Below are 18,091 nucleotides of genomic sequence, written 5' to 3' on the forward strand. Positions count from 1 at the left end.
TCACGGAAACACGTTTCACCCCCAAAAACCTTCACATGCCAAATTTCGTTCCATTTGCACGCTTAGTTCTCGATTTTTACAGAAATTTGTGTTTCATATGTACGGTACCACTCCCTTTCGGAAGAGGCAGGGGTGTCGAACCATCATGAATGTATTTTTTGCCCCCAATGTTTTCATGTCAAATTCAGTTCCATTCACTTGATTAGTTCTTGAGTAGTGCAGAAATTTGTGTTTTATTTGTATGGTACCCCTCCCTTCCAGAAAAGGAATGGGTGTCGAACCACCATGAAAATATTTTTGCTTCCAAAAATTTCACACGCCAAATTTAGTTTCATTTACTTGATTAATTCTGGAGTCATGCCAAAATTTGTGTTTCATTTGTATGGAAGCCCCCTTTTTAGAGAATGGAGGGGTGTCAAAGCACCATAGAAATAGTTCTTACCTCTACAAACCTCAACACGCCGAATTTGGTTGCTTTTACTTGATTAGTTCATAAGTTATGCAGAAATTTTTGTTTCATTTGTATGGAAGCTCCGCCTTCGGTCCACCACAGAAATATTACTTGCTCTTGTGAACCACCATCGGTCCACTAGTGAACTGTTGTTAAAGTTTGCGGGAAACTTTATACAGTCGAAACCGGAAAACTTATGCCAAGGCTCTTTGTTTCGACGCCATTTTTAACAGAAGTGATCATGCATAGACAAAAAAATAGCATAAAGAGGAGAGAGAGCTTACATATACGGTAATCGCTCCATTATTCATCTCAACAGCTAGCTGCACCTATATTCATCTTATTTACCGTCAAATTTCTAAAAAAATTTGAAAGTAAATCTATTTGCTTCTCGATTCTGTCAAGGGGTTGAAAATTTTACGTTGAAAATATGGTAAAATTAGGTCAGTAAAGGTACTGAGATGAATATAGGAGCGATTACCCTGCATACTTACATTTTTCTCTGGGCGTGTTTGTTATTAAGTAAGGGAGTCCTTGAAAATTCAAGTTGAAACCCGTTGTAAGTTCTAATACACCAATAAATAACTAACAAAACAATGCATCAGTTTAATTTCAATTTACCAGTAGTTTAGAAATTTTCGGACCAGATCACAACGAAGCTGTTGCAACTCAATCAGGACTTTATTTTCATTCCAATAATTACAATATCAGTTGCCTCCACCATGACGTCTGCTGTCTTATCTACCGATTCTACGTTCGGCCGCATTTTCTGAACTTGCCATTTTTCTTAGGTTGTCGTTAGTGCTTTGTTTCATGTATTAATAATAACCTTATATTACACTTATCTCTCTTAATTATATATTCATTAGTTAAGATGACCTTACTCTTAGCTCTAGGCGGATTTACTTTTGCGTCGCTTCTTTCTCTGCTTTAATTTCGTCGTACAGCGCATGGAACTATTTCCTGGAATGCTTTCGAACCAGATGACAATAGTATCGACCTTAGTGGCTTTTTCGATATTTCGAATGTTTTGAAATTGTCAATTAAAGGTTTCAACAGTATGATACACAACGAGAATAAAAGTGTGTTTTTATCTTTTTTTCTCTCTAGTGAATCGGGGTTAGTTTATTTTCTGTGCAAAGAGTCTTGTATAAGATGATCGTATGCAGTAATCGTATGCAGTAATATAATGCTGGAGAAATGATTTGATTTTGTATGAAAGAATGGATATGCAGATATGATTCAAGAAGCAAATGGTAGGGAAACGCTATCGAACAGAAACATTTGCTGTGTTGTTGATTATGTGTTTTCTTTTTACAATGACCAGCTGTAGCGTTAACTCTATTTAAGGTGAAATTTCGGAATATACGACAGAAAGATAAGAATTGAACCCACGTTTAGTATCTTAACTTCCGATATGTTTGCTTTTTTGGGCTGGTGGGTTTTCTTTGGAGCACAGCTTCATCGTTAATGATGCTTGAATTAAGTTTTAAGATTTGGTGGGAGAATTGTTTTTTTCTTGCTGATGGAATGATGATTGGTGGTTGGTTGTTGAATATTGTGTGGGATATTTAACATCACTAATTGTGCGTTCTAAGTTCCGGAACAAAACACTTAAATGTGTGCTAACATCAAACATTTGATTCATTTTAAAACATTGGGTATTGGGTACTAAACATAGGATTTGAAAATAAAATATGATTTTCACACTTGATTATTAAGCCGCATTGTCAAGAGCGCACAACCGTTTCATAAATTTATATACTGCTGAATAGCTGATCTTTGATAACGACGTACGTGTCGTACGGAAATTGGGACATTTTTGAACGCCTCTAAGTTTCCTATTAATTAGAATCCGAGTTTCACCCTGACGTCGTTATGAAATTTTATTCCAGATATGACCGAGTGCGCTGAGGCAAAACAATAACTCCCCAAAACACTGCACATATTGTATGGTTCTATTTAATAATAAGTTATGTTTGAAATCGATGACAATCCTTCGGATGATTAAACGTCCACTTTCTGATTGCAAAAATATACCAGCTATAATGTGATAATTGTGAGTCAAACTGGAAATGGGAAACTACGTAAGTAGTTCATTTCCAGTTTTTAGAAGTTGGTTTTTTGTTATCATTATCCTGAATGTAAGTGACACGAATTTGTAGTTGATAGGTTTCTTTGACGTTCTGTTTTGTTGGTTGCTACTGTGGTTTTGAATTTATATTTACAAGTTCGGTTTTCATGAGAAATTTGATCAGTTTTATGAGAGTTTTATTAGTTTTACCCTTCCACTAAATGCAATTATGATATCGAACTATCTAGGGGTTTGTTTTTTCTTTCATTTTGATATAATATTTTATCAATATATAACATATTTATATTTTTTTTCATAGCAGCGAATTTTTTTTTCATGGTTGAGTGTTGCTAGATTTGGAATAAAAGTATTATCCAAACTCGGGTGATTTATTCGATCCGGACATTGTAGTTAGCCTGCAGACACGTAGCACATTTTGCCACTAACAAGAACTAGACTGATTTATACACTTTATTAAAGTAGCTACGGCCATTGTAAGAGGACATTTACATAACTAGAAATTAACAATACCTTTTTGGGTCCATTCCGTTCTCTAGCTGTTTTTGAGCCTCAAGTCAAGGCTTAGATACAACTTTAAAATATTTATTCGTTCGACTTCTTTTGCCTTACAATCTAACTATAGAGTTCATAGATTCTATGTAATAATTTTTTAAATAAACAACACCCCTTCTCTTTTCGCTCTTTACCAACCACTCGCATTCGTACTTAATCAAAAGAATTTAATTTTTTTTTGTTTCATTAATACTACATGGAAGACGTTATATAAAAGTTTTATCTCGTTTTTTTTTTCATAAATATGCATTTTTGTAATAATACAGACAGACAAAACGTGAAAAAATAGTATTCAGAATACAGCAATTTATACATGTGCACTCGATGGGCACCTAAACCAAAGCAAAGAGAGTTCAACCAACTGTTTGCGAGCTCTTTAAGAGCAAGTTAGCGGACAAGAAGTTTATTTATACGTGGATTGTAGAATTTCAAAGCCGTTCTCATTGCAAGTATTTACGCGGGCACACTTTGTCGTTTTGTTACTAAGGGTCCGAAGCCTTGCTCGACTGGTCCGAGGTAAGGACTATCCTGTTATAACTGACTTCTTTTCTTCTGAGTTTAGTGCTAGTTGCACAATCTTTACATACCGTTTTATTGCTGCTCATGTTTTGTATCCGTGTTATTTTGATATTATGTATCCTATATTTTCCTGACCCTTGACGCAATAGATTCGTACGATCGATTTTTCCGTGTAAGTCCAGTTCGTTCAAAGGTCCGCTGTCTTTTCATCTGTATTTAGTTCTGAATTCTAACCGTTTCTGTTGCTTATTTAAAAAACTAATTTTTCTGATGTTAATGTTTAAATCTAACTTTGTACAATGACATGTAGTTAGCTCTGATTTGAGAAACATTTGATGCCAAGGAATAGAAATGTTAACACAGAAAGAACTTAACTGTTATAGACCTTTTAAATTTTCGGTAAGTTTTTCTCGCATAAATAACAATCCAATGTTTGTTAGAGAACAAAATAATTGAATAATTTGTAAATAATTATTCACTATAATAGTACCTAGAATATTCAAATTTTCTAATAATAAATGTCAACCAACACATTTTCGTGATCATAAATCGATAATTTTTACTTTCCATAGCATCAATTTCTAACAAAACAACCAGAACTCACCACAAAATGCCAAAATTTGAATCTCAACGGTGTTTTCATAACCGTTCATTTGATCTAAACGACCAAAGTAGCGAAATTATCAACGGAAACATTCGTTACTACTTAGTGCAGGTACAACTTAAAGCTTTCCACTGAACATTTGCACTACTATACCGAGGGAACAACTCGAACTGGAACCGACTTCCAGTGATTGCGCTTGATTGATAGTGGAAAAGTATATACAACTTATTACAGCCGTGAATCGAATCCCATCAATTTTGTAAATGAAAATCAGTATGAGCTGATGGTGGAAATACGATGCCAAACCGAGAGCCACAGAGATCTCCGACGGTTTCGTCACGCTTGCAGCATATTGCCCAATGATAATGCTGCCATAATATTAGGAAGAGCACAAATTTTAGACTATCTTTGGTGTATCGGGTTCTTCGCAACATTAATAAAGAACAGACAGGAAGGAAAACTGAAAGGAGAATACTTCCTAAATTAAGCTCGCTTATTTCCAGATTCAGGTTCTTCTAATAGACTAATTCGAGCATACGTATTACAAGAATGCTCTATGTGGACGCCTTCGTCTATAGTCAAAAACAAAAACAATAATTCTCAAGGTTTCTAGTATTTACGGACGAAGATCACATCTTCAGTCAAGGTACGATCGTTCCAACGGAAAATCAACTAATTTGTCTCTAAAATTTCTAAGCACTGATAAACTTGTAGCTATACCAACAAAATTATGCTATCAATTTGTTTTCAATTTTTTCTCTTACTAGTTTTATTTCTGCTCAAATAACTATAGTGCTAAAACTCTGCGCTCTTGCTATATGTAAGTAATGTACAATATCATTAGTTAACGGAAAAAGGGAGATTTTGTCATATACTGTCGTTCTTCAGTTTTTGTTTTGTTTTATGATAATTTCTATGCCACGAGTATGTAGATTAAGATTATTGGTTTAGTTTTTTTTCTGTTTGTTTACGAGTAAAGTTTGACTTCCCCTGTTTACCCCTGTTTAAAATGTGATCAATAAATCGAAAAAATGTACCACAGACAGTTGATTTTTTCTTTTTGCTCGATTTGCTTAAAATTCAAGTTTGATTCAGTGTTTTATAGCTAAGTGTTTAAACATCGTATTGTCCATTTTAATTTTTTTAGGTTGGGATCCTTATTTCGCATCTGCTGGTGATCGCAGATCGAGTTTCGTTCGTAGTGTGAATTTATTTGGCCTATGCTTGTTATTCTACCAATCGATGAATGGGAGTGTAATTTAATGTTTCGACGTCAACCGAACAGATTCGATTGTAGTTCCTCAAAGTTTGATTCTATGGTGGCATCGATTTAGTGTGTGGGTTCTAATAGTTTTTCCTTGTCCGTAGTCTGGTAGGTGTTGTAAATTTTTGTTCTGATTTATTCGTAGTGTTATTTTTTATACTTACAGTGTATACATCTATAACATTCCACCCTATTACTCGAAGAAGTTACTGAAGTACTCAAATTGTTGCCGCGAATCTCCTCTCCAAATACAGGAAACAATCACAAATCATTCACCACTCGCGACTTGTAATATCTAAATCAATAGTCCCGTGTAAAAAATCACCTTTCTGCAAACAACTATTCACACATTTTCTAGAATCACCTGTGGCTTAGTCCAATCGTTATATTATTAGTTGAATGCGAAGAGCAGTTGAGTGATTTAGTAGCGATTCAGTTGCCGAGCAGCGTTATCCCGGAGAAACTTTATCACGCACTGGTCAGGATCCATATAAGGATGAAGCTTGCTATCGTCGAGTAGATCGATGCCCGGAAAAGACCAGTCGCCTTACCGCACTGCTTGATTTCAATCTCCTCCGGATGATAGCTGATGCAGCGGTTCGGTCGCTTCCTCAGCATTTTCTCTTTGGCCATCCGGCGGATGCCACAAGCACCTGGAATGGGAACTAAAAATTGTTAATATCGTGGTAGAAGGTTGTGTTATTCAAAAATGTTCAGAATATTTATTCTAAAAAAGGTTGGTTAAGTTATTTAAATAATTGTTTGTGTGGCACCCTCAACTCTGAATTAATACAGATTTCATACCTTTGTTCAGGCTTTTATTTCTCGAAAAATCTTCAAATTTAATAATAATATAATTTAATCTTATCTGATTATCAACTGCAAAGTTCATTTTCATAGCTTCATGAAAATGAACTTTGCAGTGGACAATCAAATAAGATCATCACATCGAAAATGCTCCTGGATGAACATAGTGATATTGGATAAATGTCAATAAGTTCGCAGTCACAGTTGGCATACCGGCAGGTATGAATTTTTAACTATGTTTCGCAGAAACGATTTTTGTATCGATTCATAATCACGGACGGAACTTGGGTCCTTTACTTCACACTCAAGGTAAAAGAGCAATCAGGCGACCAATCCCCGGTGGAAACTTTAGCCATATGTTTACTGAGACGGAAGCCCGCACACGTACCCATGTTAGGGGCGGCGTACAACAGCGTCGGACCCGGAGCAAGAGAATGAATCATTAAATGCGGTACCTGGCCAGCTCTATCTTAGACGTCAGTCCCGTCGTTAAACTAGACATCGCAGCCTTAGTATGGTATCTTACCGAATGTGAACTACTATAAGCGATCCAGACAATAATACGGAATGAATTAATCGGCATGGACCTAGGCGATCGAAAGACCTGAGAGAGGAGTCGGTTTCGTGTTAATAGGGAATTAGATGGTCGATCAGTGACCGTATATGAGTTTACTATTCTATAATTACTGCCTAATTTATGATGACGCCCCAACCAATGATGATCCCTATAGCTATAGCGGTGAGAACCCAGGACACAACATCAAGATCGTCATAAGAGATACAAATTCTCAAGTGGGACAGGAAGACTTGGGTTGGGTACAACTGCGACAACAAAGTCCTATGAGTGATTTGACGCTGAGTTTCAGCTAGCGACGGATGATAAGAACTGCGCCAGAAGTCACATGTTGGCTTTGGCTGTGGCACGGTAGAGTGGAGGGAGATATCAAGCAGCTAGAGCCGCTGCAAAGAGGCTCCATCACCAGAAGAATCGTCAGATTTGGGAGCGTGTTCTTGTGTAGGCGTAGGGCTGCTTCTCCTGGCACAATGTGAGGAGTATCTACAAAAGATTAACGGAATCAGGAAACGAAACGTGTCTGCCCCCGTCATGTGCAACGACAGTGAGGGGACTCTGGTCAGCTATAAATCAAAGGTAGCCAACTACTAGATGTTATACCGGTCCTCGAAAACACATAGCATCCGTAACGTCCGAGGAGCAGGGTATTATTTGAAATAATGACTAACTGCTTGAGAACAGTAAGCTAACAACTGTTAGATAGAAATTTACAATGACTGAAATTACTTATGGAATGTAACAAAATTTTGTACGCCTATTCTATATAAATTGATGACTTTTAAAGCAAGGAAGGAGGGTTGTGGGTATGTTTCCAGCAGTTTTGAGGTCTTCAATGGAATTTACAGTGGTCAATGACACATAATAATTGAAACAAAAAGTCTTCTCAGGCTTTATGTCCTAACGTTTTTCCTTTCCAAGCTACCAGGAGACGCCACTATGTGTTTAAAGACTGTAAATGAGCCACGTTCTCATAACTGGTTACTCAAGATATTGATTTGATCCAGTCATACATTTTTCTATAATTCATATGAAACGTAATTTCTGGTTAACCCCCTACAGTTCCTTAATAGCCCATGTTGTTTATGGTCGTCCCTATGATTACTGTTTTATCATGTTATTCATGTGAATTATTCGTAGATATTCTACTGCTCATTAAACAGGTATTAAATTCAAATTTTTGTTTTTGGCACAATCTCACCCCATAGAAGGGGTGAGATTAGACCAAAGTTCATTCAGTTTTAGAAAGCTTGTTTTTACACGAAAATTTTCATAATTTTGAGCGGAAAAATATGTTGTTTTCAGATTTAGGGCTGCTTCTCCTGGCACGATCTGAGAAAAATCTACAAAAAATTGACGGAATCAGGAATCGGAACGTACCTGCCCCCATCATGTGCAACGACAAGGAGGGGAACCCGATCAGCTGAAAATCAGAGGTAGGCAGGCATTGGAAACAATGTTTAAGTGTGCTGTTGAACAGTGAGAAAAACAGAGGCGTTGAAAGGAGGAGGATGGAAAATGGGATCGATCGCCAAGCTAGGAATCCACCGTCCATGGACGAGGTGAAGAGAGCAGTCAAAGAGCTGAAGAACTGCAAAGCAGCTGGAAGGGTGGCATTCCCGCCGAACTTATTAAAGTCGGAGGGAGACGCTCACTAAGGACCAAATGTTTACGGCATAGGAAAGTTCCTGCTTCTGACGTTGTTGACAGTGCTACAGAAATTTTGCATGTCGTTTCTCGCATAACTGTTATTTGCGCTGGCTAACACTTGCTTATCGTATTCACGCTTCTTCCAACGGTTAACTCTGTTTTTGGGCAGCTCTAGCATTCCCATGAAAAACAATATCGCACGCTAGCTAGATTAGTTGAGAGAATTCGTTATCGATATTGTTTTCGGGAAATTTTGCATGTTGTGGAATAAGTACAACGACACACCGTGAGTCGAAAAAATCTCCAACTCGAGAAGATCCTCATCATGAACAGGAATCGAACCCGATATCACAACCGTGTGGGAGAGCGAGTCGATCAACATCGCTAACCACAGAGCCACGGGGACCACAACCTAGCATTTCCATGTTTCTCTCCATTTCAACGTGTAGTCGCTGTGAGCATAGGACTGATTAAGTTCGTCCGTCACTCTTTAGCTTCCGACTTCAAAGCAGCCGTTATGCTGTCTCCCACACGTCGTGCCTAACGGTTCTCTTTCGGTAGCATCATGATTTTTTCCAACAGGTCATCTATGTTTCTTACTCTCTCGTCCTGTTGTTCTTCCGTTGAACTAGTTCTCTGGCTCTCTCCGCCTTCAACCGCTGTAAAGGGTGTCCACGATGAAATTGCCACACCATGAAATTGCTCTAACTTTTTAATCTTTGGGTAGAATTTATTGAAAATTTGGGTGGATTTAGGTCATAGTGCATTATTTACATCCTGCAAGTTTTAAAGTCCTGTGATCAAAATTCGCGGAAATGGAGTCGAAAGAACATCTCGTGCGTGATAAAATCTTGCGCATTCATCACGAGAACAAGGATCTCTCGCATCGTTCCATCGCTAAAACGTTGGGAATCGCGAATTCCACGGTGTCGCGAGTGATTAAGCGGTTCGAGGAACGATTGACCACCGATCGGAAGCCCAGAAGTGAAGGAAAAAGTATTCCGTACAACACCAAAAATCACAACCGCGTAGTTGGGGCCTTCAACCGAAACCCGAACGCCTCCGTGCGGGATGAGGCTAAGAAGCTGCACCTAAGCCGAAGTCCAGAATGCCAAAACTAAGGCTGGGCTTCGAACGTTCAAGGTACAAAAGGCCCCTAATCGCGACGAGAAGCAGAACAAGTCCGCCAAAACCCGTGCCAGGAAGTTGTACCTCAACATGCTGACGAAAGTTGAATGCTGCATCATGGACGACGAAACATATGTGAAGGCCGACTTCAAACAGATCCCCGGCAACCTGTTTTTCACGGCCAAGGATAAGTTCAGCGTTCCGGAGCATTTCCGCACTCAGAAGATGTCCAAATTTGCAAAGAAATTCCTGGTTTGGCAAGCCATCTGCACGTGCGGGAAGCTGACTGCACCTTTCGTGACCCAGGACACGATGAACGGACAGGTGTACATGGAAGAGTGCCTCCAGAAGCGGCTACTTCCTCTCCTGAAGGCCCACAACGTCCCAACAATCTTCTGGCCGGATTTGGCCTCATGCCACTACTCCAAGGACGAGCTGAAGTGGTAGGCGGACAATCAGGTCGATTTCGTGCCGAGAATGTTCAACCCTCCCAACACTCTGAAACAGCACCTTCTTAAACAACCTTAGGTAGTGAAGACAGTCGAGGAACTGAAGAAAGTATGGGTTTACATGCAAAAAACGGTTGATTCACAGGTTGTGCACAATCTTATAGCCGGGGTTAAGGCCAAGGTGCGGGCATTTGCGTATGGACTGTAAATAAAATACGAGTAAAATTATAAAATTAAGTTTAATAGTTATTTTTCAATCCCTGAAAATTTGATAGGATGAATCGGATGAAAACTCGAATTTTGCGAAATAATTTTGTGTGTGGCAATTTCATCGTGGACACCCTTTATGTTGTAACGCATCATCTGTACTTACTTTGCGAGATTCAAGCGCGTTTAACAATCGTGCATGTATCCTACATACGAAGAGATAGTGGTCAGAGTCGATGTTGGGTGCCCGAAAACACCTAGCATCCCTAACGTCCAAGAAGTATGCTGTGAAGTGCTTTCGAATATTTAAACATGGATAGTAGGTGCTACAGATGGCCATTGCTCTGGCCGCGGAAAAGTTCGCCTCAGGTCGTTTTGACAAAGTCAGCCTCAGGTCGTTTTGGTTGACGAATATAAACTGTGTTTACTAATGATTAGGCGAAAGAAATATTTCACCGTAAATCCGCTTGAGATTATCATAGAACTTGTCCTTGACATAATCGGGTTTATCGTTTGTCAATGCAAAAGTGTTGATAAGACTGTGTAGTTGAGGAATTTGCCCTTAAACATTAACATGTATACGGTCATCTACATGCTTCCACCGGATGATTCTATTCTTCTGATTACCCAACACTACGAAACCAAAGCCTCGCTCTGCTACCTTGCTGCCACTGTAGTAGTAGTGGCTCGAAGCAACAGGGTCTACTGCACGGAACTTCCTTTCTGTGGAATCTGACCACCAAACATCCTGAATTGCCGCGATTTCCGGCAATTAAGGAAACCCCCGGGTTGTCCAGGGTGGTCATACAGAAATGCTTAGAACAAGAAGAAGTGATAAATACCGTTAATACTGCCGAAGGCCGGAAAACTACCAGATGACCCATTGGCATATAAACCAACCTGTCTACTAGACACAAGGTACATGAGAGGATAATTCACAACAAATTTGTGACATTCTCCATAGGTCCACGATTGAACCCTTTTTTTTGTATGAACCCCACTGCGATCTTTTGTGGCATTGTCCGGACGTTTTTGCTGTTCGCACGTTTTGTTTTTTACCCTTTCGCACTGCTACTTATTGAAAAGTAACCTGCTCCGTGTTATAGTGCTTTCTTTCTTCTCCTTTAGACTTACCTGAACTTAGTAACCTACTTCCTTTCTTATCGACCTTATCATTTCCTACTGCCAGATATCACTCTAACAGCATATATCGTGCTATAGTCTATGATATTATCGAAGCTCTAGACCAGCGGTTGTTAAGTCTGGAGAGAAGTTTCGTGTTAAAGAGCCTTAGAATAAACCCATTCTACTAAGATTAAAACCTATAACCACTCGCTTGTCAAAGCGGACTCTGTAAGCTTACGGCTACGAAGCTTGTATTATTATGCACTATTGTTTCAAAGTGATTTTTAAAGCTCTTGGGAGTTTGAAAGCCACAGCAACTATGCATTAGGAAAGCTGTTAAGGCTTTAGTGGCAATATCACGATGAAGTCAAATAGCTCGGCGATATATGGTAGCAGACTACTTGCTAGCGTAAGAACGTCCACACTGAGATATGGCGGGCCTGTAGGGCCTGTAGTGTAGGGCCTGTAGTGTTGGGTACTTCCAGTTACCGTGGTAAACTGGAAAGTACCTACAGGCTCATGTGCCTGACGGTCGCATGTGCGTACAGAACCGTGTCATACGTCCTGGCTGGCATGATGTCTATCACCATCATCGTCAAAGGGGATGTAGTGTACTTCGACCAACGTGACACAAGAGGTATACGTAACACCAGAAGATCAACTTCTATGGTGGCAGCGGTAATGGCCCAATTCTACCAAATGGATCAAGAGGCGTCATGGAGAACTTCCACCTGACACAGATCCTGTCAGTCCATGACTGCTTTAGACAGTATCGCTCAGGTTTTGGACACGCGGAGTTACCCATGAATCCACAGGGTGCGGATACGGAGGAAACTACTGAATTTGTGCTTTTTGTATGTCCTCGTTTCGCAAAGGCAAGAGGCGAATAGTTGACAATAAGGAAGCCGGATACCACACCGGAAAATACAGTGCGGCGTGCTTGCTTGTGCATCCCAGATCGTTCTCACGTTTCAAGGCATTAATCGACGGATCAACCATCGAAATGTCAATGGAAGCTAACTGCTCGCTGCCATGTACACTGCATTACCCCGCAAAGCCCAAAACCAAGTAATATAGTTATGGTATTTTAACGCTGCACGAGCCACCGTCTACGCTATGCAGATTAAGGTAATTCTGTTGAAGTTGGCATTACAGGTCTAATCCAGGCTTCCTTCGTTCTGAAACAGGTTCTTGTATGGAATTTCGAAGGAAGTACCTAAGATGTGGCTATAGTATGTCGAGGCCTATTCAGTATTAGCAGTTCAAAGAGGCTTTGAAATCTGTAATAATCAAAGATTTCCGACAATTATGCAAATTACATTTTCTAGTCTAAAACCCATTCTACTTTTTAGAAATATGAACTGCTTAGCGCTAACCGCAGCCTACCAAACATTTTTTTTTCACTAGTAAATTAAATTAAATTTAACTGTCAAAAAGTTTACTTCAACTTACCCGCTCCACCGTGCACTTCCTGCGGCTCGATGTCCAACTGCTTCGAGCCGCATGGGCAAAGCACATCCACCACCAGCAGGATCAAGTTACTGTGAGGAATCTTTTGCACGCTGAATGGCCGTTCACATCCAGACGAATGACAATTGGTCAGCTTCCCCTGGAAATTTATAATCTTCAATATCAATCGTCCAATTTAGTGAATAGAATTCGGCTTACTTTTAGCGGATTGTTCTGCCCGCTGGAGTTTAACCGATCTGGTTGCAGAATGTATAGATCGGTCTTCAGGTCACACGGCCGTGCATGTGCTGGATCCGGTATCACACGCGGTCCGGATGTAGTGAGGGACCTTTGAGGAGCAGCTGTTGAGTGTAGTTCGTAATCCGGCGTGGTAAAATCGTGTGCAGTATGCTCGGGTGGCATTTCATAGTTGCTTTCGTATTCGTAAGCATCCTCTTCGAAGTCATTCTCAGTGTCATAGTAAGTATTACTCTGATGCCATGAGGACACCGGGATTGGTAGAACCGACAGCCAGTACGTGGCAAAAGTGACGATGTACTTCAGCAACCATGACATAGGCCGAACAGGTTTCGGGACTTCACCTGCTGCTGTATACGGATTATCCCGGTCGGAACAGATGCCCTGATAATCCATCAACGCGATGCGTCTGTAGATTCTATCTTGCACCAGTGAATCCATAATTGTACCATCAATTTGACCGAAGAACTTCCCGGTGTGCTCGTTACGCTCAGACAGAATAACAAAACCATTATCGTCCAGAAGATAGCAGTCCAATTCATCTGAAGCGCATGTTTTCTTACAGGATGTTGATCCAGTGCACTGCAAAAATAATATTGTGAAAATATGTTTTGAAACAGTACACGCGCTACCAACTTACAGCAGAAGTAATATTGATAAAATGTTTTGCCAAAGACTCGTGCTGGAATTGAAGCCCCACAACGGCCGCGGGAGCCTTATGGCCTCGATGGTCTATGAACAGAGCATGTGTAGCCGTCACTAAGGTTGAACTATTCCTTCCGGAGTACCTAATCAATATCGATAAGTTATAGTGTGACTCTGCCTTAACTACTCCTATAACCTTGCTTACCCAGAATCAAAAGGAACGCTGAACACAAATCCATCCGGTTCGATTGAATGATGATCAACTGCTCTCTTATACCAGCTCATATCCATTGACCTAGAGTTAGACTCACTGAAATGCCTGCGGAAAAAAATTGCTCGTGTAAATAAATTATTTTCCCTTCGATCTGCTGATATCTTACGCTTCGGGTGCATTTTCAGGATGAGGAATATGATCGAACCATCGCAAAAGTCCAGAACGTGTTGCAACAAACGTTGTTTTTACTTCGAACATGGAAAATCCTTGTCTACAATGGGGTGAAAAGATATAGCAATAAGTTAGAAAAGTAATATGCTGATGAAATAACCTACAACACTTTGTGAATTTCAATATGTTTTTGTTTGAAAACTCATCTTGAAGAATTGATCCAAACGGGATATTACAGGTATACTTACTTTTATTACAATGTGCAATATAACCATATAAGAAAAAAAAACAGACCAACGCAAAAAACGGGAAAGGTAATTATACCCATTTTTATTGCTTTACCTGTGCAACAATGCCATAAGTGTGGCTATTGGACTAGTGATTATTAATAGTAAATTTAATAATGGAGGAGTAAAAATAGACACAGATAAAAGGTGCAATGATGAAGAGGTGCAAAATTAGTGGTTTTCAGTATTGCTGTGCTGTCAGAAAGAATTAATTTCAACGTAATTTGTCAAAAAAACACTGTAATCTTGAAATAAAACTAAAACAGTAATGGAACTCTCAGCTCGGCCTTATACTAAATATGGTACATTTTAGCTATTCTGTACATATATCAACTGCTCTACTAACCACTAATAGGCAGTTGCCATGCCGCAAGGTTACAGAGTCTGCTTTGACAAGTGGGTGGTCGTGGGCTTGAATCTTAGTATAATCAGGTCATTCGATGTCAAAGATCTTGGTGAACATCACCGCAGTCAAAGGCAGTGTAGCTAATCTCACTCATAAACAGTATGTTACACCTCAAGTGAGGTTCTCATTGCTACCGATACCACACATTGGAGTATTCTCCAATCAAACTATTTCTCGTTTTTTCTCGCTGACTTCCTTGCTCGCGTTCGCTCCCGAGATCACATGAACACACTCGCGTCTACTCTTTCACTTGCGTGTACTCCCCTACTCGCGAGCACAACCAGCCAGAGACAATTGTTTCCAGATATAAATATTTCAAATGGGTTATCGGACTTGTTCGGCAGCGGTTTGCTTCGACTAGTTTTCCATTAGATTGCTATAAAAATTTACCGAAACGGTCCGATACCCTGCACGTTCCAGTATGCGATACGATATAAATTCTTCGCCTACTTTCGGTTTCGGCTGTCGGTGTACGAAGCAAAACCGTGTAGATGAATAAAAAATTTTCATTTCCGAGCACATTTTTCCAAGCACTCCTCCTAGTCGAGCATTTTTAGTCGAGTATTCCTACTCGCAAGCAGGAACTCGCGTATTCTTTTACAGTCGCCGAGTAGCAAGACAAAAGAGTTTTTGCGTTCCGGTGCAGCAGCAGCATTTACTCCGGTGGGTACATCAAAAAGAAAGAGTATCTCGAGAGCGTGTTTGCAAAAGACCTGAAGAGCGTAGCATAGGTGTCGTTCTTAAGCAGAAAGGAGGAAAAGGTTTTGCTTCTCGCTCGCTTCGCAACGTTGGTCAAAGGTATGGCAATCTGTAGCACATAACGGGTGAGTTAAAAAGCTGAACTAAATTCATAAAACGTTTTTGCTACACGCGCTAGAGAGAGAGACAAATAGCTATGTGTGGTTTTGTTCTTCTCTTTGTGGGCATTATTCATGCTCAAGATGTTTTTTTTTTGTTACCGATCAAGGACGCAGAACAGAGCTTTCCCCGAAAGCGCGTCAGGTGCACGATTCAGAATTGTAATATTTATGAACGCTCGGTTCTCCGCTGAAGAGTCAATAGTCAACAATAAAAAACCGGGCCGACGAAGCTAAATAAGCACCGCCAAGTGATCAAAGTTTGAAGCTGCAGCCAAGAACAAGATTGGCGCCAGCACCAGGAATCAAAACGTTCGGCACATCGCTGAGCACGGTGATCAGAATCCTGAAGGCGGAGGGCGTGAAACCTCACAAGCGAGCATCCAGAACGTAGTACACAGAGAAGCGGCTGCAGGAAACCCCGAGAAAGTGCCGATAGCTGCGCTGTACGTGAAAAAAGGAAGTGAGTAAATACGTAAGAGAAAAAATCCCCCAAGCATCGGACGGGGCCAATAGAGTCGTGTTGGGCCATACTGTCCCAGTTGGTGTACAAAAATGGTTGAGAAGCCACAACAGCTTACCAACTGAAATCCTGGATAGTCAGATGTGCCAGAAAATGGTCCACATCATGAAGGTTAGAGCTCCGGGAATCTCAAGGAAGATTGAAGACGAAGGGCATCTATCTAATTCTTTCACACCTTAAACGTCATTGTGTGAACTTGTGAGACTACTTATTACTCATACGTTACTTTGCACGAAAATATATCCGGAAATACACAACACGGTGGAGCCTGCTTTTAGATTGACTTTATTCTGATTGATCGACGGCTATTTACTTATTTGTTCGATTCACCAACAGGCAAGCAGGTGCCCCTAAGATGTAACTTAAAGCTAACAATAAAAATATCTTTAGAGATTCAATACATATAGCGAAACAGGTGTATAATAATATTATATTTGAACAGATCTTAAAAAAAAATAAACGATATCGCCGACTAAGAAGCGTTCGAGATAAATTAAAATCAAACAGGGCAGATACTATGTTGAATACTCTTTGGAAATCAACTATTGCGTCAAAAATGCTGTAGTTAGCTCGTTGAACAGGCAATCGTAACATCGAATTGTTTCCCAGGGCATGAGGTTGCACGTTTAAATCCACTTGTTCCAACGGAGCGGGGCAGTCTATGCGGCCTTGCAAAAGTTCTGTGGTGAACAATGCCCTGGCCGTGTCTCTACGGACAGACGGGGGCTCCAAACGTATTAATAAGCAGCGACTTCCATAACTTGGTGGGCGGAAGCGATCTGCCCATGGCAGTTTACGAAGAGCAAATCTCAAAAGGCGCCATTGAACTGACTCTATTCTTCCCACGCCATTGTTGTAATTAGGGGTGCAGACAACCGAGCAGTACTTTAATATAGAGAGAGATAATGCGCAATACAACGATTTGAGGCAGTAAATATCGGTAAATTATTTGTATCCAAAACTACCCCCAAGTCTAGGTTCACGCGCTCGATTTTAGTTTCCAGCAAAGCGTTTTTGTAATGTATAGTCTGTTTTTTTCCCGAAAATCATATAACCACGCATCTAGATGCATTACCGTCCATACGGTTCTGATGGCACCAATCGGCAAAACATATCTAGCTGACGTTGAAGGAAGTGACAGTCTTCAATTGTGTGAGCTTGAAAATAGAGTTTAAAGTCATCCGCGTAAGATAACCGTGGGCCCTCAATAACTAGGTTCACGTCCTTAAAATAGAGCAGGAAGATAAGCGGTCCTAAGTGACTCCCCTGCGGTATTCCAGACCAAGCATCAAAATAAGAGGATTGGCAATCCCTAATTGAATTTTGAATTTTGAATTGAATTGAAACCATAGTAAAAATTGTCAAGTTTTCGAAGGCAATTGTCAAGTCAGTGTAAATGACATCCGCCTGAGCACGTTTCACCATACTGTCAGTGATGTACGAATTAAGAGAAAGCAAATTAGTAGCGGTGGAGCGACCGGCTGTAAATCCATGTTGATCAATGCATATGAAAGCTTTACAGTGAGCGAGCAAAGGCTCCATGATGACAAGCTCGAACAGTTTGGCAACAGCACAAAGCGAGGTGATGCCACGATAATTGCTCACATCGTGTTTGCTTCCCTTCTTGTGTACTGGAAACATGTACGCCAATTTCCAGCAGTACGGGAAGATACCGAAAGTGACAGATAACTGAAAAACATGCAGAGACGAAGGTACCAGGTTATCAATCTCGGAATTCCATCAGGACCCGGGCTTAGGGCTGATTTGAGTTTGCAGTAGGCTCTAGAAATCATCGTCGTGTCTAAATAAAAGGTGTTCAAAGTTTAACTAGACCGTGGAATATTACTGGCGGCACGCTC

The 18,091-nt window shown here is 40.3% G+C and overlaps 1 protein-coding gene across 4 annotated transcripts in view; it reads right to left on the reverse strand.

The window, feature by feature from the left end:
* Window positions 1–1,113: 1,113 nt before the first annotated feature.
* The window catches only part of LOC129726932 (voltage-dependent calcium channel subunit alpha-2/delta-4), a 132,276-nt gene continuing 115,298 nt past the window's right edge, over window positions 1,114–18,091 (reverse strand). The window contains exons 14-20 of one of the 4 annotated variants that reach the window (XM_055684206.1): window positions 14,502–14,534; window positions 14,155–14,259; window positions 13,980–14,093; window positions 13,770–13,917; window positions 13,091–13,711; window positions 12,875–13,031; window positions 1,114–6,150 (exon numbers count right to left, since the gene is read on the reverse strand). In XM_055684206.1, the coding sequence (XP_055540181.1) occupies window positions 5,954–6,150; window positions 12,875–13,031; window positions 13,091–13,711; window positions 13,770–13,917; window positions 13,980–14,093; window positions 14,155–14,259; window positions 14,502–14,534 (1,375 nt within the window). In that variant the 3' untranslated portion in view covers window positions 1,114–5,953. The remainder of the gene's footprint in view (window positions 6,151–12,874; window positions 13,032–13,090; window positions 13,712–13,769; window positions 13,918–13,979; window positions 14,094–14,154; window positions 14,260–14,501; window positions 14,535–18,091) is intronic. The other 3 variants (XM_055684207.1, XM_055684209.1, XM_055684208.1) reach the window with 3 other exon arrangements.

This window comes from Wyeomyia smithii, chromosome 3 (genome assembly GCF_029784165.1).
Source record: "Wyeomyia smithii strain HCP4-BCI-WySm-NY-G18 chromosome 3, ASM2978416v1, whole genome shotgun sequence".
NCBI lineage: Eukaryota > Metazoa > Arthropoda > Insecta > Diptera > Culicidae > Wyeomyia > Wyeomyia smithii.